We start from the raw sequence: 27,263 nt of genomic DNA, 5'->3' as shown, positions 1-27,263 counted from the left end.
ATCTGAGAGCACAGATTTGAGTGAATGGACTTAGGAGTGTTTTTTCGACTGTGTTCAGGCACATTTAGTAGACTGATTCATGCAGGTTTGTTAGCTTTTAATCGAGCATAATTCACAAAATTCGCAGCTACTGGGCTTTTTTTTGTCCCACATGTTTTCAGACATGTGACCTCACCAAACAGTAAGCTCCCACATGTTTTAGTGCCTGTTCTAGAATCTGTTTATACAGTCAATACAGTCACAACAGCTCTTTCCCATTTTGGGGTTATCCGAGTGTTTACACCTGGCTTTTCATGCAGACAAGTGAAATCCAAACATGCTCCAATCACTAAAACCGCATGTTAATGCCATGTGTAAACAGAATCTTATACCTATATACCTTGTATGTATACCAATATATCATCTGTTAACAAGTTACAAACATGCTACTCAAAAATGCTGAAGATGTCACTGTAAATAACATTGTGAAGACCTTAGAATGTGAATTGAGTAATGCTATGTAATGCAGTACTACATTAAATTAGGCCACAAAAAGCCACAGTAGATCACATGTGACTTGCATTTTACACAGAGAAAGGCAGCCGGACTTTTGGTAAACAAACAAATGCTAAGGCCAGGTTACCGCAGCTAACATTACTATCCTAGCCCTGTGCAGCTCATAGCTTTCTGCTTGAAAACAGGCAGATCACAATGGGTGATAAATGTCATATTTATAAATGGATTTAAATAAACAGTACATTTTTCACATTCATCGGTTTGGTCTGCCGCCACCGCTGCTGGAAAAAAAACAAATCTACAAGAAACTCTGTAGTCTCATCATTGTCCTAATAAACAGACATCTGGATGGTAAATATTATAGAGCAAATAAATGACATTGCTCTGTTGTATGTGGAGTGTTTCCACAGTCTTGTAGCCCCTATAGTAGTACTCTGCAGCCAAAACGTAAGACTGCAGTTGAGTAAACCTGTCACTGAACTATGCTGTTAATGTCAGAGTCATTCTCATTAATAAAATATTGCAAGGTAAAAGCTTTTAATATGACTGATTAATGAGAGCCACCAAAACGTGCCTCCTACTAGTCGCCCCCCAATGCCCCGTCTCCCTGGCATTAATTATTCCCTTGACGGTTGTTCTTTACACTGTCACCAAAGGACTCTCTCTCAGCAGGTGCCTGTGAAGTACAGTACATCCTGCACAAACATGGACTTAAGAAGAAATTACATTTAGTGAAGGGTACAGAGAAACGACACAACACACATCCTATTCATAACGACTCATCTTATTAAGCTCAGTGCTATACATTACATATGTACTGTACACGCATATGGGAAATCAGCTTGAAGTGCTAGCATCGTCAAACAGCGCAATGACAATTTTTTTTTAAATTCTTGTTTCCACAACACTGTTTTGTTGTCAAGAGAACTGCGATCCCCCAGCAGGGAGCAGCGAAACGACATGTGTTAAGAGAAAATAGTCGTATTTCTGACAGAACTGACTGAGAGAGATATTAACTAGTAAATCAAGAGATCAAAACACACACTGCCGACTGCCTGAATCGTACCGTTTATTCCCCCACGTCTGCAAATGAATTGCAGCTTTGGGTTTCGGGACAATTATGCAGTTTCTATCTCTACAGCTCTCCGACACTAGATCAAAGACCGTAATTGTGTCTGGTTCGGAATTGCCATCGTGCCGTGACGATGCTGTGAAATCAAGGGTGACCCAGCGTTAAGATAATGTGTACTCTTTCCCTGGGGTAGAGAGGATGAATTAGCGCGTTTGCTCCCCACGCTCTCTGGGCCCAGGCCACTCCAGGATGGAAATGAGCCATGAGTGATGTGATTTGTAGGACGATCTGCTGGACCTTCCCCTGCGCCGGTCCACTGCAGCACGGAGCCATGCTGCAATCAGCCGGCGCAAAGCGCCCATTATGCTCCCACATTATTGCTGCACAATAGCAGGTATTATCAGTCATAGGAACGGATGACTTTGATTTAGTGAGCTTTGCTACGGCTGCACTTTTTGATTGGTTCGGTGGCAGTGGCAGCGACGAAGCTAGATGTGATAATGTGACGAGAAGCTACAATCATTTGTGACATTTGCAGCATTCATCATTTCTGGCGCAGAGTTTGTATGTGTATGTAAATGTGGGTGTATATACTATGTGGACAAAAGTATTGGGACACCTGCTTAGTCATTGGGGTATTTAAAAAAGACTGTATTCATGCTTTTCTGGAAGTAACTGTCTCTACTGTCCAGGAAAGGCTTACTGCAAAAGTTTGGAGCATTGCTGTGAGAATTTGATTGCACTCAGCAACAAGAGGTTAGTGAGGACAGGATGTTGCATGATCACCCCCAAAACCATCACCTCACCATCATTCCAGAGAACAGCAGTCCACTGCTCCACAACTCAATGGTTTAATACCCCTCTAGCCCACGCTTCGCGTTAGGCATGGTGCCCATAGTTTTATGTTCATCTGCTCCAGAGAGTCCTGGTGTTAGCAATGGGTGCTACTTAGTGTAGCTGAATGCATTCGGATGACAGAGAGAGAGAGAGAGAAAAGAGAATTCTGCATTACAATGCACCGCTGTGGCCGGATTACAAATGTCTGTGTGCTAGTGGTCCATATCAAATGGCCCTGTTCTCTCCTGTCCTAGACTCCAGCCCAGGAGCTTAAGCTGCCATTATTGCAGTGGCTGCAATAGGCTCATAACCACCACTCGCACACGCTGTATTAATAGCACACCGATCATTAGCACCTCCTTTATCGCAACAGACACAGCACCAGTGACTATTCTCACTCTCTCACTCTTTTGTTTGTTCATTTCACCTTTCAGTTCAAGTCCCACAATGAAATGCTCTGCAGTCATGTACAGTGCTGCACAGTTTGTGCCAAATTGTTAACATTCGCTCCATTCCCCACTCTCGCATTTGAATGTTAGCATACAGCTGGTTGATGATCTTCTCTTTAGTCTGGATTACGCTGCAGCCAGATTAAAAACTCAGCCTATCTTCACTGTCAGTTTTCACTCAGCACTCAGGTTAACCCACCCGCGACAATGCACCTTCTCACTGTGAAGCAATTTTAGTAGTTAGTGCCCTCCTGTCCACTCCCACTCCCCCTCCCCGGCACCAACAAACCCATACACAATCAGACTGGGCAGATGGGTCTAATCTAGGATTAGATGAAACGGTTGGCCATGTTTGTTTACCGAGTAGGGAACTAGCCTGGGACTCTCAGACGGAGAGCTTCAATTTACAGCCAACAAGGGCACCCAATCTCGCCACTCAAATTGACATCATTTGTTTTGCATTTGCTGGAAGTGAGGAGAATATCATTCACTCTTAGCTGGCCAGGAGGAGCCTGGGATCCTGAGCAGACTGCGATACCACCTCACTCCCTCACAGACGTCCAATTGGTGCTTTTAAGTTGTTACTTTAAAAGCTGGGCCTTACCTAAGCCATCAGCCCCTACTACAATGAGCTGTCACCAGAAGTATTTTCTGCCTCACTTTGCCGCAGAGCTGAACTCCTACTCAACTAACAGGGCTACCCGTTTTACCCAAATAACACTCCAACACCCTGGCATTAGAGATTATAAATAAGAAGAAGCAGCAATCTTAAAGTGTTTCCCTTTTTTCAGTGTTTACCGTAAGCTCCTGCTTGCTGATGTGGTGCACGGGAACTGGCCCTTTAAGGCCTTTGCTTACTTGCTTCTGCAGCAGAAACGGCTGCGGGAGCCTTCACCTGTCACTGACAGCTTTAGGTGGGGGACTGATAACACAGCATGGTAATGTATCACCATTCAGCAGCGCAGCAACCGCTAAATACACAGATACACACACAAACAGAATAATGAACACAGACACCATTCCAAATATTTGCTGAGTTACCCATTCTCTCAGTTTATTTTTTTTCCTGGGGAAAAGCAGCCACTGAATGGTCAATCATTTTCCCTCATTCAGCCATTCTCTGTGTTTAGAGCTCAAACTATTTTGCTTAACTGTAACAGTCCAATATTTTTTCTCTAGTATGGGATTTCAGTTGAACCACCAGATTTAACAACAGTTTCTTCCAACATTATTTATAAACTGGTCTCACCAACAACAACATCAACCAGAATACTCTCTCTCTCTCTCTCTCTCTCTCTCTCTCTCTCTCTCTCACACACACACACACACACACACACACAGACTGCTGCTGATTACACTGATTCTTCCAGTTCACTCACCATATCCACACTGAGCTCCACTAGCTCATGGACAGTATGCACTTTGCACTTAAACTGGAAATCTCTCTCTGTACATAAGCTGTGTACTGTTCTCTCTACCCTAATTACTAAAGTGCTAAACTCATACTGCACTTTACACCTTGTTTACATCTGTGATGCTGCTATTACACCAGACTGGTCTACTTCAGCATACACTCCTGAACTCTCTGTTTTACTGCTCATTTACATGCACAACACATCGCTGCTCTATAGATTTATTCCATTTTACTATAGTATTAGTGTAGTAACTGAGTTTGGACTTTAATCACCCAGCCTTCATGCACATATTTGGACATGAACATATTGTTTATATTATTGTATTTATTGTTTATTGTCTACTGTATGACATACTACTGTATGATGTCCTGCCTATTCTGCACTGGACTGCTAGACTTAACACTGCTAACAGTGTTTTCTTGTTCTTTACAACCCTGTATTAGTGTAATGACATTAACATTGAATGGAATTAAATGGAATTGAATGAAAAGGTCCTGTACAACTGCAACCACCATCACTTTCTGGGGTAATGTGTGAGAAATGAAGTATTTAATCTACATACTAAAATATTTAGTTTGTTATGCATATCTTACCTTGATATTAATATTAATGATGTTAATATCCTGGCTGAATGAACTTTTTCTATCTGTGTGCACCTCAGAGGAAAGACAGTGATAAGGCACAGAAACACAAAATCATGCACAGTATTCAAACAAGCCTGTTCATTAAGAGGCCTTATCAGAAAATGGGAACTATCATATCTGTCGAAAACCAGCCGATCTGTCGAATAATAATTCTTTGCTACCTTAGCAGTATATTAAAGTGACTATAATACATTTTTTTGGCTCATTCGATATCTCGTGCCAGCATACGAGAGCTCTCCTAAGTTGTGTGTTGACCTATTCCTCTTAATCTAGCCTCTACATTAAAAACATAACCTTTTAAAACCTAGCTTTTACTTCAACTTACCCCTTTAACTTCCCACATTCAGACTCCAGAGCACAGCATCAGAACAGCTTCACTCAGGAACCATTCAACCTGACAAAAGGAACGAGCTGACCCCTATGAAGCTGGGAATGATGTCACGCACTTATTAGAACTCAGATCCATTGGAGTGTTTAAAGATTCATGGAAAGCCATTAGCTTTGTTGAATAGCTCTGGTTCTCTGCATCCTAGAGAGGCTCTGAAGAAGAGTCAGTGCTCTGAAAATGGAGTTCCATGCACCTACATCATCCCCTGCCTATGTCCACCTTCCACATTTAAAAGTCCTGCAGCTGCTGCAAGCTAACAGGGATTAAAAGCCTTTGGAGCCCTGAAGTCAGTCATGGTGACCTGTGACACTGTGATTGAGCGTTTAGATAAGGTCTGCAGTCAGGAACACTTGATGCCTATCAAGGGCTTTGCTCCAGACCAGAAGCAGACACTAACCTTATCCAATAATAATGTTTTCCTGGCCTTCACCTCAGCTGTCAATCAACTAGGCATCAAAGCTTAGCGACCCCCAAATACAGCATCAAAGCTTCCATTTCTGCCTCATTAGAGAGGACACTGCGGAGAAGACCTAGTGCTGCTCTTGCACCTTGGCAGATAAGCCAAATGACTTTAAAAAAGAGTGGCTGGCTCATAATTTAATTTTGATAAATATGGGCTGTAAAAGTGAGAAGCCTGAATGTTGTGCATTGTGAAAAGACATGCCCCTATCAGCAGACCGCATGCAGAATCCTGTGTCTTTTATTAGTGAAAAATCCTGGAGTTCAGTCATCCAGAGGACACAGCAGTGCTACAGATCCACTGAGGTGTGAAACGTGATCGCCAAGGCTTCCTTTGCGTATTTTGCTTTAATAACCAAGATACCTCAGGTTCAGTATGCCGCTTTCTTATATGTCAGTTAGTTTCCTTGCTTGAATCGTGACCATTGTAGATCCACCCCATCAACCGAGTACAATAATCTCTACTTTCCGAAGCAAATCCGGACTTCTCGACAATCACAGGGCGCACATTTTCTTATTTACATGTAAATGATAACGCTGGTAAGACTGAATAGGTCTCCACAGAATAATTTTAAGAAACATTCCACAAGAATACATAGTGTTTATAGTGTGGGACAAGTAACTGAGGAGAAGGTGACTCATTTTGCTATTCTTTAGGAATGAGTCAACCATTTCTTATCAGTCATTTAAAGTATTGTACTTTTTATATGCAAAAAAATGAGTTCAACATGCTGGCAATGTTGCATTCTGTACACAACACTGCTGCGTATTTCATTGCACATATTGTGTTATTATGTGCCAGACGAAAATCTCAAGAGCACAGGGTCACACGTGGTATTATGCAGGGTTTATGTGCACATGAACACCAACACATGCACACACTCAGGAGGGAATAGAATGGTAGCAGCAGCATTGTTTGAGTATGTGTCTGCTAGAGAAAAAGACAAGGGGGGGGACAGAGAAACAGAGTACTTGGCATCAATCCTCTGGCTCCCCTCATTCTGATAGAATGGTAGGGTGGTTATCAAAACTGTTCACAGTGGACTGCCTGCTCAGTGCTGCTATCACGGAGCCCAGGCTGGAGAAATCGCCTATACAGCCTACAGAATTACACCCTAATTGGCCTCAAAAGCAGAGCTCTACCATGCGAAACAATGCAACTTCAATTGACCCCTCTCCTGCTCCCTGTCTCTCTCTCTCTCTCTCTCTGTTTCTTTCTCTCTCACACTCTCACTCTTTCTCACTCTCCCTCCCTCCCTCTCTTACTCATTCTCCCTCTCCCTCCCCCTCTTTCTCTAGCAGACACATACACAAACACTGCTCCTGGTGCTGCTTCCATTCTGTTCCGCTCTAATCCTCAGATTTCAGCACCGGACAGCTCCTCGTCTGCCAAAGCACTTCAGTGTTCCATTGTTTCAGCACCGTTGTCATTAGACAGCTCTCCTTGTGTTTACAGCTATTGGCAAGGAAAAGCTTTTCCTCTTTGCCCGTCGATGCTGACAGGCTTAATGTTTACATACTGTGGTTAGTGAGAGTAGGTCAGAAAAAATGGCTAAAATGGGTTATGCAATATTAAGGGCCAAAAAAGATATTATTGTGTTTTAAATCTGGAGTCCTGACGTAGAAATATTTGAATGGGAAGGTTGGAACATGGGACATTGGCATCAGATGGTTTTGCAGGATGCCGAAGCTGGGAAGCCTGTTATCTGCTGAAGTAATTCTCTTGGCTCTTGCTGCACATTTAGATCATCTAAGCTACTCATCACTGCCTTTCTTAGTGAAGTGATCCTCATTATCATTCCACTAAGCAATGTTATAAAATTTGAATTGTTTAATTATTGTTTTCATTATTCAGAAAGCTGAGCTTTACCTTCACGCGTGCTCTCCGCGCCATCAGAAGCCATGCCAAAACAAGGGGTTTATTATTACAGTGCTGCCGCTGAGCTACAGCCAGCAGCTTCAGCTAGGGTGGTCTATCAGACTATTTGCAGCCATCACGACAAGTGTTTGTGTGTATATGTGTGAGAGAAGGGGAATGAGAGAGAGGGAATTTAGGGATGAGAGGGATGGCAATCAGACGAGACAAATTGCTGTGTACTGCTATTCAAACAAGATGGGCTGAGGGATAAGAGTGACACTGAGACAGACGGCGAGCCAGCCAGGAGGGAGACGAAAAGAGAGAGAGAGACACATGGGCAGAGAGGGGACTGCAGACAGTGGATGGCATGAGGAGGAAAGGGGGGAGACGCGAGAGTGCTGGGAGACCTCCTTTGGTGGAGAGGGAGGGAGAGAGGCAGGGGTGAGAGAGAAGGAAGAAGAGAGACTGCAGAGACAAAGCAAGTGAGCGGATCCACTCTACTCAGCACAAAGCCTCAGGGCTTTAGGACCAGCAGTAAATGGAGAGTGACATTTTAAACAGTATGCATAATGAATAAGGGCCAGCAATGAGAAAAACACTACTGAGGAATAGCTTCTCCACTGCCATCTTAGGCGCAGAGCAAATGTGTGCACGGCCAGACTTAAACTCATCTCCAGCGTGGGCAATGACTGTCCCGCCAAATGTGCTGGGAGATTTAATGGGACATGTTAGAGTGTGGCTATTACTTTGATCTCTGAGCCGAGAAGCGCACAGACCATTGCATTACTCCACGGCGTAGGCAAAGTCTTGGTCAAAGCCGAGGTGTGCTCACGGAAGCTACCTACAGCCCTACTTAAAGGAAGAGCTCAGAGAAATCACACCTTTTGATCTTTACTTCTCTTTGATTCCAACCTCCTGTCTGAGCAATCTTGACAACTGTCAGGCAAGGCAGTTCAGAGGCTCCTCCGCACCAGCAGGGGGCAAGGGAGAGCAGACATAAATGCTCCATACATGTTTGGTATGACCGTTCTCCGTGGCTGAGCAGACCACACACAGACAGGCATGTGGAAGGGTGCTGTCAAGACTAATCCTCTTAAAGTAGATTTACAAGCTGTCAGGCCTGATGTACACATATCATATATCACAAAACTCCACACATGTCCAGAGTGTTACCGGGACTTAAGCTCCTGAAATAAATGACATGAGAGAACAGATAGAACTGAAATGGAAACAAAAAGAGATAAATATCCTGTCACGGATTCTCCGACCAACTGCGGATTAGCCGGAGAGGAGGAAAAAAGGGGTCTTGGAGAATGAATGCTATGACAACACATCCATATCAAAATATGCAACAAAAAAAAGAGAATAAACAATCCATGGTCGCTAGGCAGAGGGACCCAGAAAGAATGTCGTGACAAGAGGGAGAGATGTAGTGACAGACCAAGCTGAGAGCAATAAAGGAGGGGGAACTGGCTTCTCCAGCTTCAGCCAGTGTCAACTCCTCCCCAGCCCGTCTGAAAGATAGCCAGGGAGACAGAGAGGACATGAGGTGGAGGGAAGGGGTGTGGGCAAGGTGGGAGGGGAGAGGAGGGAAGGGGGGCTAGACACTGAAAGAGAGAGTGAGGCAGTGAGAGGACTTTAATACGTTTGCATATAAAATATTCAAGCCCCCTGCATTAATCTGCCTCTCCCTCTGGCGCCCACACAGTCCTGACAGAGGACAAAAAGCTAAAGCCTTACCTGCCTTCTGCTGCCAGTGTTTCCGCAGAGGACGAGGACCTCTCTGGGGCAGCCCCACCGCCCATTAGTGTGGTGATGGAGTGCAGGGGGCACAAGGATGAACAATGATCTGTTTGTTAATCACAGACCGCCACTCTGCTGTTTGTCTGATTAATAAACAGCAGATATGCTCCTGTCCCCCCTGTGTACTGTAAATGCACACAGGCTGATTAATGGAATCAGCCTGGGATGTGTAATGAGAGCTGACCCCCGCAGGTCCAAAGCCCTCACCCACAACAATGCACACCGGCAGAGGCCTGGAGGGGTGCAGAGGCAACCTGCTTATCTAGGCCACCGTAGCCACAGCTGCCCCCATCTGGACAAGCAGACATTGCCCTTCTACACACAAATACTCATCCGTACACACACCACAGCTGTTGTGAATGACATGAGTGGGAAGCAATTTTACCCAAGTCTTTGGAGTTGCCATGGGCATGACCTGGAGGAACACCAAGTGTTGCGTTAACAGAGGTAACATGTGGGTCACTTCTTAAGCCCCTCACCACATAGAGCATACATTTTTAAAGGTTTGGTGTTTGTTACGGTTATTTTACTGACATATTTACATTTACATATTTAAATATTACAAAATAGTTTGTTACCAAATGAAATACACTTATATTAAATTAACATTCAACTAGACTTTAATGCACCACAGTTTTGATCAGTACACGCCCCGATAAAGTCCCCCACCCCATCCGATCCAGCCAATATCCAATCCGATCTTTGTGTTTGTATAAATAATCCACCTACCACCTATACAGTTGAGAAGATTCAGATTAATACTGATTAATATCCATATTAATACTGAAGTAAAATCCCTTTTAAAGTTTCTATTATGAAACTTTCTGGACTGATGTTTATAGTTTAGTAGAAAATTAATGAATTATATCTTATAATCAGGGCTGTATAGTAACAAAGAAGAACTACTTCACTACGTACTAAAATGCTGCATCTGTACTCTACTGGAGTATTATTTTTTTTCTCCTACTTTCACTTTCACTACATATTTTGGATGAGTTTAATATTTTTACATTTTTGATGTGCCCCATCGTTACTCGTTACAATTATAAAAAGGGTCTGAATCATTTCAAACCCACATTATCACCGGCAGAGCTGTAGATGGCACTGTCACAGAGTTTGATGAAGCCGCTTCAACACTGAGCAGAACAAGCGATCAAGCAGTGAGCGAGCATGCTGCCGTTCTTCCTTTCACTCCGCTGCTGCAGTGAGGACACTAACGCTAGAGCTTTCTTAGTTTCTTTCCAGATGGAAGAACCTCCAGAAGAAACACCATCTTCACCACCTTCAAATACTTGTATGTGGCCTAATGGCCTGAGATCTTTTAACTGTAGTTTTGTTTACAGAGAGTTAAGCTCAGTGTTTTAAGCTGCTCTCCTCACTTATTTTTACATACAAAACACTTGAATGTTGCAGGTTGCTGTCAGTTCTGTTTAGCCTTTCTTTGGGTAAGTTTGTTTGGAGACTTAATTGAAGACTTCATGTACGTGCACTCTGTTGTGTACATTTCTGTTCTTGTACTACAGCCAAAGGAAGGTGTTTGCGTCTGCTCATTGGATGTATTTCATTAATTACGCCATTCTTAGTGAACTCTAGAGACTGTTGTGGTGAAAATCCCAGGAGATTAGCAGTCCTAGAAATACTCAAAACCAGTCCATCTGGCACCAACATCCATGTCACACTGAAAATCACTGAGATGACATTTTCTACTCATTCTGATGGTTAATGTGAACATTACCTGAAGCTGCAGGTCTGTATCTGCATGGTTTTCTACACTGAACTGCTGCCACATGATAGGCTGATTTTATTGCATGAATGAGTAGCTGTACAGTACAGAATTGTTTGGTGCATACATATATGCCACAGCTATAAACCAATCACATACACACACATGTACGAACAACCACAGTAGTCGAACCAGCTCATCAATCTCACCGAACACGTTCTCCACTTGCTTCACTTGAGCCTGACCACACAGCCAGTCGGAGATTCGCTCCTGTTGCCGTATTTTGAGTAACCCACTGCACTGTAATAAGCTAACTCGCTTCAGGCAATTCCACAGCTTCTACTGAGGCTCCCAACTTTATAACCCAAACTGAGCTGTTCTGCCACACGAAATCATCCATCGCCATAACCACTGTCACACCAGCTCCTTTACTCTCTCCACTCTGACTGTGAGGGAAATGACTGCACGCCAGACGCCCAGAACACTCCAGCCTTGCACCAAATACATCTCTGTCTGCCCCGCTCCCACTGCCTTACCTGCAAGAAGCAGACAAGGCTCTGGGAGAGGAAATAGAGCGAGCCTGTTTTAATCAAAATGGATCCAGCTCTGCAATGGTAGAGTAGAGACGGGGAGGGGGAAATCCATCCATCTCTGTGTGACCCTCAAATCTCCATCCCTCTATCTCTACTTAATCTTCATTATTCCACCTCGAGCTCGCTCACTCCACGGGCTGGTATGCCTGGCACAAGCATAGAGGGGGACACAAAGGACACACCAACAATCCTCCCATCCAGATGGCTTAATAAGAGCTGGAAAATGAGAGGTACACACGCACACATGCACATATCGCAAACAGGTAAGGCTGGGAGCGGCAGCCGGTGTAGGCATAACTTCATAGTGCATGCTCGAGCACATCTTATCATATCCCTACAGAGGCGCAGAGCACGCTGGGATCAAAGCACAGATATCTATCATTGGAGGGTGTGTGTGCACAGCATGGCATTGGGAGTCTTTGTGGATAGACGGGGAAGTCTGGTGCAGATTCTCTGCAGGATGAGGAGAGGAGGTGTTTGAACTCTAATGAATAGGGTGTGAGCAACGTAAGCGCACATAAATGTGTGTTTGCATGTGGTTGCATTTGTGCAAGCACTCTTAAAAATAAAGATGCATAAAGATGTTTCTTGGAGTGATGCTCCATAGAAGAGCCACTTTTGGTTCCCTAAAGATACATTTCAATTTAAAGATATAATCTCAACAATAGTAGATCTCCAGGTCCATAATTGTGCCATGTGATGTAGATCGTTTCTACATTATATGGCATAATCATGGACCTGAAAATCTACCATCATGGAGAGCTCAGATTCAGTACATTTTCCTGTAATATTCAGGCGCTCCTGAAGGGCTTCCTGGATCAGATTATATTACATTTGAAGAATCAAACTCTGGAGGATGTAGATCACTAGGACCAGGGATTGGTGGGGTTTTATCCCGAAGTCGATACCTTTTAAGGGTACTGACCGAATTACGTCAGTCTTACTGAGTATAGATTCAGGTCAAATCAAGTGCCAAGTTTCAGTTCAAGCTAAGTTTTGGTTCAAGCGTAAAAGTATTTGTAATGGCGAATGCAAAGCTGGCCATGGAAACACTTCTAACCTGAGTACCTGGTCAAACACAAAACAGATGTAAAAGCTGACGCCTAAAAGCTAAAGTCTAATGTCTAACTGCATGCCTGCAGCCACTGCCAATTATGCACGCAAGTGAACCAAGGATTTACTGGAAAAATGTAATCATGATAGTGTGGAACACTTTTTTCAGTTTTACTGACTGATTTCATGTGCATGCGTCAGTTTGTTCATCATATCTAACTCAAACTCAGCAAAAGCTACGGTAAAATGTGTAAAACTAACTGAGCCTTTTGGAGAAGCAGGGTAAAGAGTGTTAAAACCACTAACCTGATGCACACTGAGAGTACATCACTCAGCCCAGTACAGTATCCGAAAACAGCAGAACTAGCAAAAAACACTAGCAGTACAAAGTGCGATTCATCTATCTTTATATGCCAATGGTGATGCATGGAGAATGGCCATACATCTAAAGTCACGTCACTCTGGTGTGTAAAATGTTGTAAATAAATGTTAAAATTTAACTGACATTAACATTTTGTTAAATTAACCTTAAGGTTTGGACACCCCTGTCCTGCACCAGTTGGATGATGGGGGTACTTTAGCTTTTTAAAATACTCTTCTTAGTTTAATTAAACCCAAAATCAAACACAAACCAAAACAATTTAGCTGCCTTTCTCCCCAATACAACCAGTAATGGTCAAATTCACTGTAGACACACTACCACAACCTCTTGGAAACTGGAAGTGCATCCAACAATAATAAAAAAATTGATAATTTTATAAAGTGAATGTTTTACCAAGCTCAACTCAGACATGCCCATGGTACAGTTATACTGGAAGCAGATTTTAATGACTTCAGCAAAGTCTTGAAATGTACTGCTAGGAAGCCATTAGGTACTGAATGTAGGGTACAAATAATTCCCACAAACTGTGCACAGACCGTGTCCTTTGTTAAAGCCTAGCAAAGGATGAGGCAATCTACCATTCAAAAAAAGTTCAGAATCACTTGTAATTTCATTTTTTATATGAGAATTTATATCTTGTGTTATACAGCTATTTTGTCCATTTAATAATCATCTGTAGCACTGTTAATCATTATCACATTCAAATTTACAGTTCATATTTACAGACTTCTAGTCCCAAACTAATTACTTCAAATTATTTATACAGTATGTATCTGCAACCCGATTGATTAAATTTTTTCACATGCAATAATTCCAAATGTTTAAGCAGTGGTTCCAAATCTTCTGAACAATAATGAAAGCTGGCACACAACACATGGGCTGGCATGAATCTCGTGGTAACTCAGTAAATCTACCTGCCTGAAATACTTAAGTAATGGCATCTGGCTCGGAGGCACTGAGGGGAAATAGAGTGCAATCACAGAGATTTCGCAGCATAGTGTCCAGGAAAGGCTATTAAGTGCACTGAGTGAAAGAGGGGTGCCGGAGAGACGCCCTGCCAGACCATTGTGGCCAAACATTCCAGTTTCATGACAACCCAGTCAATTATTCCCTCTGACTACAAGCCGGAGCACTGTAGAGAACTGGATAGCACTTTGAACCAGCAACAATGACTGCAATTGCTCATCCTGATCAAACTGTGGAGTCAAACGTACATAGTGCGCAACCGTAACAATTATGGATGCTTGTCTGTGTGATTAAGAAGACCAAATTGACACTAAGAAGTTGCCGCTATCACAAGCAATAACGCAGGGATGTTGTAATTTGATATTAATTATTTCTCACTCATCATATCCTCCTAATGAGCCTGACTCTTGCATGGACAACTTCCTAGAACAATTACTACTAACACAGAATCCAACTAGAATAATTCCTTCCAAAGCACTGCTCACCTGTCTCACACTGTGTTCATGCCAACGTATCTTCATGGCAGGTTTAGATTCACAGATTCATTTCTTATTCTCATTCTGGCTTCTAACATTAGTCACAGATTTTCACAGGTTAACCGGAATCCGTTGCTTAGGTTAGATTAGATTTATTCATTATTCATTGTCCAATACTGCATGTTCATTAGTCACTCCTTCTTTTCCTCTTTCTTTATTCTCATTGCTCTTGTTTTGTGAACTGATTTTGACGAGATGGTTCCTATTTTGAGTCTTTGTTCCTCTTAAGGTTTCTTCCTCTTGCTCTGAGAAAGTTTTGTGTTGCCTTTGCTTTGCTCACTAGGGGCTTAGGATAAGCCGCTCTGTGACAACAAGCACCGTAAAAAGCGCTAAGCAAATACATCTGAAATGAATTCAGCAAAACTTAATTAAATTCAAACAACTGGAAGAATTATGTTAGAAATGCATATTTTAATCTTTCATTGTGTTGTTGGGTGGAACTGGAGATACACTATGTGGCCAAATGTTTGTGGATACCTGCTCATCCAGCGTTTCTTCTAATACAAAGAGGATTAAAACGGAGTTTGCCTCTCTTTGCTGCATTAACAGCCTCTACTTTGAGGTAGGCCTTTTACTATATTGTAGAACACTGCTGTGAGGATCTGATTGCGTTTAACCAGGTCAGGTCAGATGGTTAGTCACAAATGCCACTCCAACGTCCTGGGTGGACCTCCATGACTCGAGAGAACGCAGTTTCGGTGCTCCACAGCTCAATATTGGAGGGACTTTATACTAGGACTGCACAATATTGAAAAAAAACTTGAAATACATGTCATGCTATTATTAATGTCCTATGTGTATTATATATTAGAGTAAAATCAATGATACTGAGTAGATATAATCACATGTCTCTGGAAAATGAGAACAGTGGGAATTATCCTTTTGTATCAAGTTGTAGCATGATGTGTTTAATATAATTTGCCTTACGTAACCTTGCACACACATCCTACAATGTGACTACTGCACATGTGCACATTGCAATGATGATGCTGAAACAACATATTGTGCAGGCCTACTTCAGACCCCTCTAGCTAAGGCTGGGCCTTTAGGCATAATGACCTGAGGTTCATGTGTGGAGCACTCCGTTTTATTGGCAATGCTTTTCTATGTAGATTGTCTGCACATCGGAATACCAGTGTCAACACTGGATGCACCTTAATGCTGTGGTATTCTCCAAAAAGAAGGGATATTTATATTAAGGTTTGGATATGCAGTCTATTTTATTACCTAAATACTATATTTCGTATTTGATGGAACATTTATGGACTTTGATGGTAATAATGCATAATTACATGTTTGCATTTGAGTATTACATTTGAATAGTACGGCAAAGTAATAGTATATGAAAATATAAATCTTTAAACATGAATTTTCTGAATTTCTATAGTTCTTTTAACCATTACACAACAATTACACAATGTTATCTAGAGTGCATTTCTCCAAACGGCTCTACTGTATTTCCCAGTAAGTGGGTGACTCAGGGTAAGTAGTATGAGGATGTGTGCACTCTGGCACTGTTTTACAGTAACATTTCAGTATTTTTGTGCATATTTCTGTGTGCTGAGCAGATCAAACCCTCTCTCTGGCTGAGCTTGTGTGTTCCTCTCGGCCTGCCTGTGACAGGTGTTTCATGAGCCGAGTGCTATTGTTCAGGATGTACTATCAATGATTTAATGCCCCGCATCAAATGGAAAGAGAAAGATGTTGAGGCGAACTCCTCGGCAGAACATTTGATATATAATTCACAGTCTTGCCTGACAGACTGAGAAGCTGCACATGCTCTCCGCAAAGTTGAAGTCTATGCCCCCCCCCCTTTTCTGGAACTCACTTCCACCCTCTCATTACACAAAGACATGGGGGATAGAGTTGGGGAGAAGTGTGCCTAGATTACAGTTGTATTTTAGGGGAAAGAGTAAGATGAGAAAGGAGAGAGTGAGAGAGAGAGAGAGAGAGAGAGAGAGAGAGAGAGAGAGAGAGAGAGAGAGAGAGAAACAATGACAGAGATTCATGGAAGAACGCAAGATTAGAGAAAGAGCACACTCTGGAGGAGGGGATATAATATGCTGTCCTTTGGGTTCTGTATCACCAGGGAAGAGTTTACATCATCCTTCTGGATTAGGCTTCACACATTGGGATTACAACAATGAGCCAGACTCTGCTGGTCCAGGAAGAAGTCTGGACCGCTCTCTCACCCTCTAAGTGAGTGTAAATGTCTTAGACACACATGTGGACACACTCCATATGGCACACAGAGCAAATCCCTAGAGCTGCTTTACACATGTTCAGATAGTTAAATCAGTCCCCCCCAGTCATGCGGACGCATACCTATCTACATGCATTCTGGGTTTAGACTGAAATTCCTGTCCAAGAATCAGATATGCATACTTTACTACAATTTATGAACAATGAACCATGAGTCGTACTGAATGTGTAGGAGGTCTAATAAATTATTTATAATATTATTTATTGATATTATTATTATTATTATTATTATTACTATTATTAATATCTCAATACCATGAGAATCCTAACTAGTTGCAAGTGCTGAATCAAGACATTTCCAACATCTACATTTTAAAGGCGCTGCAAATATTTTTCCTGATAGCTACATTATATGTCCAAATGTTTGTGGACACCCCTTCTTATGCATTCTAATGCATTCAGCTACTTTAAGTTGTACCTATTGCTGGCACAGATGTGCAATTGTGCACACACACACACACACACACACACACACACACACACACATACACAGCTCATCTAGTCCCTGTAAAGAAGTACTGCCAATAGAATAGGACTCACATGAACCTACTGGCATGGACATGAAGGGTATAAAGGTAAAATACATCAACTGCACTAAAATCTGTATTCATATCTGTATTCATAACTGTTTAGAATGCAATTTCTGTTTACTCTGAATATAACAACCTTTTGATTAGATCCCTAGTGCACACAGACCTCAGTAGAGCTTATATAATGCAAATTTATACAACACAATTCAACAGCACAGTTTTCACCATTTGACAGTTGGTCTCACTGTCTGCTTCTCTCTGGTGTGAACCTCTGCAGAACAGCTGTGCTCAATTTGCACACCATAAGCAGCTTATGGAAAGGACAAATATATAGTTGTACAGTACAATGAAATTGTTCTTGGCAAGCTGGGGTCAGAGCACAGGGTCAGCCATGCTATAGCAGCCCTGGAGAGGAGAGAGTCGAGGGCCCAACAGTGGCAGATGAGCGAATGCAAGTATTGGACCTACAAGCCCGCAGTCAATAACCCAGAGCCACCACCATTATTATTATTATTATTATTATTATTATTATTATAGGTATGTTGTCTCACTGACATTGTATTACATGTTACCATGCTGCACCAAATGAGTCAATCTGTCCAAGATATGTATATATATATATATATATATATATATATTCAAAATCATAAGTAAACAAATTTCAACATCACACTGCAATATTTTGTACAAAGTCTTTTTAATATGAAATAAGTTTTTTTTTTTTTACATCATTGAACATCAACCGTTGTCATTTAAGAACATCAGTTCTAAGTTTATAACATATTGTTCATGTCATACGACAGCTGAAATGTAGTGTTCCCATGAATTTCTTGGAAGGTATACTAAAATTATAGTAGATATTCATGCAATTTCACATTTCACTGATATCGCCTACTGTATGATATTTAAAAATGTATTTGTTGAAAGTGTGACACTGCCCCCAGTATGCTGGAATGGAAACACAGCTATAGCTAAGCTAAAAATCAGATACAACAGGTATTTTAATTCTCATATTCTCGTATTTCATCCTAATGTGAAATTCATAAAGTTTAAATTTAGAAATAAAAAATTCCTAAAGCAGTGCTAAAGGATCTTAACACTCCAGTGCAGAGCAGTGAATTATACAGGATTAGGCACTCTGAGGCAGTATTCTTCTGATCTGTGGAGACAGCAAAGTCTTTTGCAGCTTTTCACAGGATAACAGTCAGAAGCTTTAGGAAGTCAGAGCCTTCCACCCTCTACAGCAGTGAGAACATGAGTGCAGGAGGGGAGTGTGTCTCCTCGACAACAGCCCGGTGCTTTTCCTCCAATCCAGGGAGCATGGCAGGGCTCCAACGCAAGCGGCCATAGCTCAGGCCGAACGCAGCTGCCTGACAGCACCTAGACTCCCTGTAGGCCTGCTGAGTGCTTCCACTGACTGGAGCAGGAGAGTGCTGTCAGTGATGGGCCTGCACACATCCACACATCCACACATGCACACATGCACTCTTTCCCTTTCTCTCTCTCTTTCCTCTACTCTCTCTAATTACACCCGCCTCCAACATGGCAGCAGCTCGGAGAGAATCTGTGAATTTCACTTTCATCCATCTAACCTTCCATCCTTCCATCGCTGGGTAAATTGATACCGGAACCCAAGGGTCCCGTGGGTGCGGAATTCGATAGAGGGGATCTAAGTAGCTGAGATCAGATATGATGAACTGTAATCCCCCCGATGCCGCCACAGCCATATGCAATAGCGTCATGCTATAGCTTGTTACAGAGGAAGATGTGAGCTGCATTGTGAGCCTTTTTGAATTGAAAGGGCAAATAGCCAATCAGAGGCCTAATCAACAAGGGCTGCACAGCCCCATGAATGGCCACGGTCATCTGGCCTTCTGTGCATTACATTCCCATAATGTAGACAAATGGGAGCTCTCTCACTGATCACATTGAAACTTACCAGAGCAGCCGTGCAAGCCTGTCAAAGCTGTAACACTGAGACTGTGCTGCAGTATGGCTCCGGTTTCAGGCTATGACAGATACATCAATCCAGCCTTAAGTACCCAATTACTATGAGTGGGGTAAGGTACAAGCTGAACTTACTCTACAGTTAAATTTAGTGATGAAGAAATACTTGAGGTTATAGCATTATGGTCAGGATTGATAGAACTGAAGTTTACATAAATCCAGAGCAGAAGAAGCTGGCAAAATTCAGCTAGCACTGAACTCACTGTGCATTCTGGACAATAAAGGTACTGGGGGTTCTTTGATTCATGTTCATGGAGACCCCCGCCCCACCCCACCCCCCCACCACTGGGCATTATGCTAACTACCATGAGCATCTATTAGCCGATGTAACTGTACTGATAGTTAGTGTTCTCCTGCAAGCATGTTAAACTGCCCATGAGGTGACACTGTGTTTGCAGCACTTGTCTCACATGTCTCAGAGGAACGATGACCTCACCCTTCCAGCGGGGTGCTACCGAGGAAAATCTCGAGCTGGCAGGTGAAGATTGGACAAGAACAAAATTTAAATAAAGAAATAAATATTTGTGATCTGCATATGAAGCCAGACCCCCCCCCCCCCCCCCTTGGTGTGATGAAAGATGGAAGAAAGGGGTGACGGGGTGAAGATTGGTACAACGTTTGTTCGGAATGGGGGCCAGGAGGAGAAGTGGGGGTGGTCCTTCTCCAAAACATCTATTATATCATAACTCTATTTAAAGGCCCTAAAAAAACACAATGTTTAGAAACTAAGTTTAGGAACTTTAACATTGAGGCGTGTAGATATGTATCAGGTCGTCCTGGATTGAACATATGTATTTTTTTACGCAGAGAGAGCACAGTAGAAGCAGACAAAACTCAGTTAGTTCAGCTTCAGTAGCTCTCTGTTAACACAGCATTTAAAGCTGCACCAAGTGCTTTTGTCAACCATGTCTTCTGTCATCTTGGTTTGGTTTTCTAGAACGTTCTAAGAGCATGTTGTGGTAAAATACCCACTCTCTGAAGTCATGCTCCCAGTGTGCATCTGACTGGGACATCCCTACCCCTCTTAAAAAAAGAGGTTTTATCAATTATTCATGTTTCCTGCCACACGCGTTCTACATGTTTCTCTTTCTGCGCATTAATATTTCAACCTCTGTCGCATCACTGCCGCCACCCCTATCCCTGATTCTCTAAACTCTTCGCATTTCAGGGGATTTTTTTGTCCACATAAATCACACAATGGCATTAAGGAAGCCTGAGATGGCCTTCAGTGCCACTTACAGCGGCCGAACACCAGGCCACATCAATCTCGCCGTCTCCCACTAGGCAGCAGAGGGGCAGGCACACTCAAATGTCACTGATAAACAAGGGCGGTCCAGGGAGGAACCACTGTGCAGAGTCTGGGACATGGACTGGACACGGATTGGAGACAAAATTGGTCATAGTATGCACAGCCAAATGTCATCAAATCTCCATTGTCAGAGTGAAGATACATATATTTTGGTTCACGTTAGCCTTGATGATCTTATCATAATGTCAGCTGACCCACTAAACTACAGGCTTTCTATTGAGTTGATTATAAGACTTATTATTCAGTAACTACATAAATGAGGTCAAATGAGTCCCTTTCTGTACACTGATTAACTTGCCATTATCTGCCATTATAAGAACGTGAATCATAAAACACTTTCATGCCTTACAGACATTTTTCAGATAAGCAGCAGAGGTTCTTCTATGGTGTTATTCCCTACAGTTCTGTCACCTTCATTGGTATGAGTGCACTCTGAAAAAGATCCATCTACTCTATGTGGTTATGAATGCGAGCCCTTGCAGTTCAAGGGGTTAAAACAAGACTGCATTCTTTCAGGGTCTATCTCTGGCTTTCCTTGTCATTTAATTTGTGATTGGTAGTTGAGGGTCATGTGACTGTCCTGTTGCTGGTATCTGGGGAGAGCAGTGTGGCAGCAGTGGCGATGGCAGCTGGAGGAGCGCTGTAATTCGGCCGGGCTAAAGCCCAGATGACCTCCCCCGGGACGACGCTAAATGGATTTCTGTTTTTTCCTCTTTAATCCCCATGCTCGAGCGCTTGGTACACTGTCCCTGCTGGAGCCGCTGGAGCCGACTGACGAGAGACAGTGGAAGCTTTTTTCCTGTGTGTGTGTGTGTGTGTATGCAGGCTGCAGGTTAGCAAGTCAAAAAAGAGAGATGACATCACAGCATCATACTCGCTTTTTACTCCCTACATCCAAAAAGCCTTCTGTCTGATCCGCTCAGCAGCGATTTTCTGGCTGTTTATTTTGCAGAGGCTCCAGCCCTGTGTGTTCGCTCCCTCCCCTTTTCCACTGTTTTCCACCCTTTTCTTCCTCCGCAAACACTGCGCTTTCATACCTGACAAAACCCACTCTAGCACGCTGCCTTCTGACTCTGCCGTGGAACGTGTGCATGGAATCACAATGATGTGTTGGTTGGGATGATCCCCCCACCCGTCCCCCCCATATCCCGTCCCCCGTCCCCCACCCAACCCCAAACAGGCACCCAGCCAACTGCATTTAGAGCTACCGACTCACAATCCCTCTCTCTCTCTCTTTCTCACATTCACAAACCCATAGTGTCTCTTTCCCTCTCCCGCTCCTCAGAATTCACAGCACCAGCCGCCCTCCGCCTCCTCATACAGGAAGCAATGAGGCTGTGCCCGGAGCAAGTCCACCAAACAGAGACACAGAGACAGCATACAGGGAGACATTCACACACTTTCTCGCTCTCTCTCTCTCACACACATACACACACAGGAAGCAGAACGGGCATTGAGAGAGGGGCAGAAAGGGATGTGAAAGAGGAAAAATGGGGATAGAAAAGAGATGTGGAAAAAAAAATCTGAGAGAGAGAGAAAGAGGGTATAAAAAAGAGGAAAAATGGGGATAGAAAAGAGATGTGGAAAAAAAAATCCGAGAGAGAGAGAAAGAGGGTATAAAAAAGAGGAAAAATTAAAATGAGAGAAAAGAAGGACGTGAGGAAGAATGAAAGGGAGCAGGGTGAAAGAAATAAAAGAAGAGGAAAAAGTGGGTAGAAAAAACAGGGATGTGGAAGGGAGAGAGAGAGTAGAGTAGAGTGACGACAAGAAGCAAGCACAAAAAGAAGGAAAAACCAGAGCGAGAGAAAAGAAGGATGTGGGAAAGAAAGAGTGGAGAGCAAAGTGAGGGAGAAGCCAATAAGAAAAAAATGTGAATGAGAGAAAAGAGGAATGTGAAAGAGAAAATGGGAGGATTATTAAGAGCATGAAAGGGGAGTGGTGTGATGGAGCTGAAGCCGAACAGAGGCAGAGAGGTTCTCGGGTTTCAGTGTGATTGCTAATAGACGGCTGCTTGTCCTGCTCCAGAACAAAACGGAGATTAACACAGATGTGCAGGAGCTGCAGTGGGATGTGTCTGAGTGATATTAAAACCTTGTTAGTGTCTCTCGGAACCAATTCGACTTCGCTCATATATACAGCCTCTCCCCATGCATTATCATACAAATCCCAGCTAAACATGAGATCACTTAGCCAGAGACACGATGAATGCGCTTGCGTGTGGCCACTGCAGCCCATTTCATCATGCACTTGCCCAGAAGACTCGCTGTATGAAGGCACTGGCTAGAGTGGAATAGGTTACATTACATCGTGATAGATTACCTTACACAATATTGCAGAACGCAATTGAAGTCTATTTTACAAACTGCCCGACCGCCTCCATTTGTTGCCACTGAGGGCCAACGTAAAAAATTGCAAAGTTCCAATAGTAACACCCATCATAGGATGCAAAGGCCATGTGGAGTGTGTGCTCACACTGTCAGTGGCCCTGGGGGGCCTCTCCCAGCCTAGCAAACACATTAAGCTGGAGTCATAAAAACCTCAGCTCTCTAACAGCCACTCTTCGCTCTCCATCAGGGCAGGGGATGTGACTGAAAACGCTGCCAACACATAACTAAATGAGAGGATAGCTATGAGGTCTATAGGGACTGAACCCTAAGCAATGCTCGCTCTTCCCCCCAGCCTTGATTTATGGCCTTCTCTTGCTCTCTGCATCAGCCCTTGCCCCTGGGTGCTTCCAACACGAGGGCAAATCTGGCGCACAAGGATGCTTTAAATGATACGTCGTGGTCATGTTATATAACCAATGAACCTATCCGTGTTCCACCAACAAAAGCATTCTTTTCTAGTTACTGTTGGAACTGGAGTGCATTATTAATTTCATATTTTGCATGTGTCATTAGGCAGAGTGCAAAGATGATTTGGAGGGCAGTGGCTCGGGGATGGGGGAAAGGGCAACCAGAACATGAATTACACGTATAAAGTTTAATTTAATTTGTAGCATATTCCAAACACTCTAATCAACAGAGACAGTCTAATCATGTTTCACCAAAAAGCAAATGTAGTGGTAGGACTTTTTCCCCGTGGCAGGGACAGGGATTTGAACTTTGGTCTCTGTAGTATTAAATACTATGTTAATCTAATTGCTATGAACCAATTTTGACTGTAATGCTGCGTTTATGTTATGACCGTTATGAACGTAGACAGATGCCAGCAAGCCAGACATTTCGGGTTTTTCAATAGAGAAGCAAAACCACAAGCTCAAACACAGGGCACCAAAGCGGTCAGCTGAACGGCCTGTCAAGAGTTCAGTTTTCCTCAACTGTTGTCAGCTAATAAGACCATTACTGATTTGTTGAGAAATATGGGCGCTGTACAACAAAAGCTGAACTTGGATAAACCAGATGTATCTTAAAATGAGGAGGATATTCAAAAATAATGACTGTCTGAATAGTGTCTGATATGTCTGATTTCGGTTCTGTATCTATCCAGTACAGGGCCAAATAAGCTGAGTCCATCATGTGCATTTAAGAGAGCCGCGGGGTGGGGACGCTTTGGCAGCTGAAAACAGGTGGGGGGAAAAAACAACCCCATTGTAGTTGCGAGTTTAGTGATGTGCTGAGTTTGACTGGAAGAGAGAACAAACAAACCTGGATGAAAACACTTGTAAGACCAGTAATCCGGCTTTGTGCTCTCAGAGATAGAGGCTTCATCCTCTAAACATGTGTGATTTGGGCTTCAGTTAGTGCTGTGATGTTTAGCTGCCAGCTAGCTTATCTAAGCCTAGATAGCCGAGTACTAGTCCAAACACTGCAGAACCTGTCTCTCATTTTGCTATTCTGTTACTCCCAAAACCAGTTGCTCGACTTACCCTCTCAGACAGAGGTACTCTATGCATCCGTAGCCGAGCTAGCTAAGCAAAGGCTAGCTTAGCAAGTGGGCTACAGACCAAAAGACTGTTATCCTGCTCACAAAGCTAATGCTAACCAGCTTCTCTCTCCTGTGTCACAACAGTTTAACATTTGGTTTTGTTGTCAGACTATTTAACATTTAGTAAATGTTTTCACACGATCTGTGAACCTGAACTTTGTATTTGTAATGCTTTGAGATGGTATGAAGGTATGAAAAGATTTGGAAAACCCCTCCATCCCATTCTCCAATCACAGCTATTGCAGTATTGTCATCACTATGTCAATATGTCTACCACTGTGTCAAATACCTGTGGTAGACATGTAATGGCAACATGTAAACTCAGCAAGATCTGCATGTGCTACCACTATCATGAATCCTTGTTTTTGTCCACAACAAAAATGTGGTCTAGCAAATTATTAGTGCCCCATTACGACATTATGACATTATGTTTGATCTGTGTTCAAAATAACCACATTGTGGAATGTGATGCTTTCTTGGAGAGCTTTATCCACAGGGTGTCATGTGTGCTGATGCATGCATCTCTCAAAGATTAAAGCAACTGAGGCGAAATCTCCTCATGCAATCAGTACAGCGCCAGAGGGGGCGCTCAGGAATGAGGAAGCTTGAGAAACCTGAGTCGACCTATCAGCTCTACTCCAGAGACGAGGCTGATCTCACTGTAACCGAACTTGAACAGTGGCTGTATAAAAACACGATGATTATACACACTGGTCAAGAGGCACTTGTACAGTCTGAGGGTAAACGGGCAGGGGCTCAATCCCCCCTAGGTTTCATCTGTGCACATGCTTGGTTGGGTAATTTAGCTGAGCTTGTACTACTGCCAAGGGTATTTGACACAGCATACATATTCACATTTCATAAATGTAAAAAAGGCCAATATTCAATACTGTTTGCTGAGATGGACCCTGAGGCACAGACACCAAGGCCTTGGATTGATTCCCCTCATAAACCACATTGTGAGGAGTTAATGGCATGGACATGAAGTGGTCTTAAACCCAATACTGACTCGCAGCAGATAATCAAAAAGAAATGCACTGGGGCGACAATGGCATTGTGAAATACTACGCTTCCTTTGTTGTGAAAGTCTGTGGCGCTACATGACATTCAGACTCAAAGTTGGCTAATTGCTAGTGACACACACAATTGATGGTCTGTTTTTAGCACCTTGCTTTCTAAATAAACAACCTTCTGGATCTGATTAGAGAAATACATTTAATTAGCACACAGACTAGTGCTAATTCCCCACTGTGCCTCATCCTCTGGCTACGGCTCATACTGGTGTCATTAACATTTCGAGGGAGAATTTTTTTCTGCCTCCCTGCCCTTTGCAGAACACACTAAGTGATTTTATCCCCCCCCCCTCGATGTCAGTTACATTTCATTCCGAGAATGGGTAGAGCTGGTGCACCCAGCATGCATGAATGTACATAGGCAGATATACAGAGACACATGCCGAGCAATGTAAATATTGTTCTCTGCTTGCAGCTCTTTTATATCATAATGAAAAAGACCCCACAAGAGTTGTCTCCCTCTTTGTCGCTCTCGTTCTCCCGGTGTGAAAGCTCTCAGGCTAGGTTGAGGCCAGTGCCTCCAAGTCTACCTGCCATCCAGGCTGCAGTAGCCATATCTGCACTTATCTAAATGGGATCTCTTCCCTGAACCTGATCCCTACTGACAGGGGGGGGAGCAGTGCCCTCGTCTCTCCAAGTCTGCTCTCTCTCCTTCTCGTTGTTCTGGATAAGGGCAAATATCTCCCCGGCTGTATGCCTGATCAGCACTGAAACAGATCAGGAAGACTTGGGAAACCAGAAACAATACTAGAGACCGTTATTCCAAAAGACTGACATGAAAAAAAGCACAGAGCTGGTACAGAAGATCTCTATCAAGCTAATCCACATCCGAGTAAACAGCTAAAGATGAAAAAGAGGACTAATGTGTGCTCTCATTACCATGCACAGCTAATGAGCACACCAGCACCAGTGCCATTAAGCCTGCTTGACTGGCTCTTTTGTAAGGCTGAGCAGGGAAGGCAGTGCCTATGTGAGTATATCCACTGTTTTACATACTAAGGCTTCCTTTTCAGGGAAATTTGCATAAGCGAGCCGAGGAATAACACAGCTTCTGTGTGGCTGACTGCACAGCAAAACAAACACGTTGGTAGAACAATTAGATCAAGCTGATTATGTAAGTGAAATCAAGACAGTGGAAGAAGTTGAGGAAAACCACAGTTGCATGCAAATGCAGGCGTCGCGGAGATACATACGCAAACGTATGCGCGCAATTACATCCAAGTAGGAGAAGGTTCCACTTACGGGTTCTGAAGCGGTGGTGAGGACGCGTGGGCTTGGTGGATGGGCCCTTGGAGGAGCGTCCATGGTTCAAGCGCTGGGTGGGCCTGGCTGGGGCTGTAGGCGTAGAGGTGGTGGGCGGGGCCATCCGGGTAGAAGTTGTGCTTTTTGCAGTGGTAGTTGTTGAAGAAGCAGCAGTAGTTGTGGTGATGGAGGTCGGGCTTGGTGGACCTGCTCTGGAGGACGGCTGAGCGTTTCGACCCC

The 27,263-nt window shown here is 43.3% G+C and overlaps 1 protein-coding gene across 2 annotated transcripts in view; it reads right to left on the bottom strand.

The window, feature by feature from the left end:
* The window catches only part of nrg3b (neuregulin 3b), a 205,631-nt gene that overhangs the window by 176,575 nt on the left and 1,793 nt on the right, over window positions 1–27,263 (bottom strand). For both annotated transcript variants that reach the window (XM_072667885.1, XM_072667886.1), the window contains exon 1: window positions 27,024–27,263. This exon is cut by the window's right edge and continues 1,793 nt beyond it. In XM_072667885.1, coding sequence (XP_072523986.1) covers window positions 27,024–27,263 — 240 coding nt within the window. The remainder of the gene's footprint in view (window positions 1–27,023) is intronic.

Source organism: Salminus brasiliensis, chromosome 22 (assembly GCF_030463535.1).
Source record: "Salminus brasiliensis chromosome 22, fSalBra1.hap2, whole genome shotgun sequence".
NCBI lineage: Eukaryota > Metazoa > Chordata > Actinopteri > Characiformes > Bryconidae > Salminus > Salminus brasiliensis.
Note: the sequence above shows the minus strand (reverse complement) of the source record. Positions and strands in the feature narration are given on the sequence as shown.